At 49.9% G+C, this 1721-nt stretch overlaps 1 protein-coding gene across 1 annotated transcript in view; it reads left to right on the top strand.

Annotated features, from left to right (window-relative positions):
• Positions 1 to 227: 227 nt before the first annotated feature.
• The window catches only part of skida1 (SKI/DACH domain containing 1), a 3101-nt gene continuing 1607 nt past the window's right edge, over positions 228 to 1721 (top strand). The window contains exon 1 of the mRNA XM_060900008.1: positions 228 to 1721. This exon is cut by the window's right edge and continues 1607 nt beyond it. Within this exon, the coding sequence (XP_060755991.1) occupies positions 321 to 1721 (1401 nt within the window). The 5' untranslated portion in view covers positions 228 to 320.

Below are 1721 nucleotides of genomic sequence, written 5' to 3'. Positions count from 1 at the left end.
CCCTCTTCTCTTCATGGGGAAGGAGAGAGCTGAAGGGACTGCAGGTATATAAGAGCTGCATGCAACATCTCACATATTATCCATCACCATGTTGCGCCTAACTGAACGGACATGCTGTTTGAAATTATTTCAGGACTCTCTATTTTTAGATTTTTTCCTCTATTTCAAACTTTTTTCCCCTCAGTGTGGACATATTCGTGTTCCACGTTGAACTGGAACGAAGCAGTGATGCCTCGTGATATATAGAGCAACTGCAGCATTAGCAGAGGAGCATCAATGTTGGGATCCTTAACCACACAATCAGGAGAAGGGAAAAAAATATGGGAGACTTGGAGTTTGGCTTCGAGGAAATGCAGGGTGTAAAGCTCGGCTATCTGGTCATTAAAGGCAAGCAGATGTTTGCCCTGTCCCAGGTCTTCACCGACCTCTTGAAAAACATCCCACGGACTACCGTGCACAAACGGATGGATCACCTGAACGTGAAAAAGCATCACTGTGATCTGGAGGAGCTGCGAAAGCTCAAAGCAATAAACTCGGTGGCTTTCCACGCAGCCAAATGCACTCTGATCTCCAGAGAGGACGTGGAGGCGCTTTATTTCTCCTGCAAAACCGAGCGCGTGCTCAAATCCAACAAAAGGAGGACGAGGACAAAAGCAGAGGAACGCATCCGAGATGAGGAACGTTCCCAGAACAGCAGGAACGGCTTCTGGGAAAAGAAACTTTGGTTGAGTTTTCGTGGAGTCTCGCCGACTCTGGCTCTTCGAAACAAAGCTGTCAGACCGGAGATCTCATCCAATCTACCTCAAATTTACAGCAAATCCATCTACCAGAACTTTCAACCGGTAGCACCGACTGCATGCAGAACGTTCAGAAACTATGAAACCGTGCAAATACCTGGGAAATGTGTGGAGCTGAATGAGAAACGCTCGTTTTTTCGAAGCACCGGGGTCATCAAGAGAAAGCCGGCTGTGTCCGCCATTTCGGCTCCGTCCGACTCGGAGCTGCTTTACAAAAGGAAAAGGAGGTCCGAGAGACACTTTGGGAATAGAACGCGACACTACCGGCAGGTTCTGCTCGTTCCGAAGTGCTGCAAACCAAAAGCCTGTCTTGCGAACGGATCTTTGAGCCATTTTCACGCTGATCGTGAGCTTTACTTGGAGTCCAGGCATTTCCAGGAGAGCTGCAGCAGCGACACCGAGTGCAGCTCCGCCAACGACTCGGACTTTGGTTCAAGTTTGTCCACCAGCAGTAGCACCAGCAGCTCCACCAACTCTGGAACCACAGACGACGACGACGACGAAGAGGAAGACTCTTTATCCGGCTCTTCCGAAGAAAGCAGTGATGCAGAGACCTCATCCCAGTCCGATTCCAGCTCCGTATCCAGTAGGGTGTCGGTGCAAAGCATCAGATTCAGGCGCGCGCGCTTCACAAGCCTGAATGCAAAAGCGCCTCTGGTCCTGCAGCCGACTTTCCACTACAGGTCCAATTTCCAACCCAAAAACGGAGCCGTGCATGGAAGTGCTGCAGCTCTGGACTGTGACAAAGGGAGGAAAAAACCGACTTTGGACATTACCGACTGGAAGCACAAACGCAGGGAATGTGATGGCTGGGACTGTGGGAAAAATGTGTGTTGTTTCTCAGGCCTGAAAAGAGTCGTGGCTCCACCAATGGTAGACTTTTCAAACGAGCCAAAGACAACCGAGCTGATAAGTGGTCGAAAT

This window comes from Neoarius graeffei, chromosome 19 (genome assembly GCF_027579695.1).
Source record: "Neoarius graeffei isolate fNeoGra1 chromosome 19, fNeoGra1.pri, whole genome shotgun sequence".
NCBI lineage: Eukaryota > Metazoa > Chordata > Actinopteri > Siluriformes > Ariidae > Neoarius > Neoarius graeffei.
This window is presented reverse-complemented; position numbering and strand designations above follow the sequence as displayed.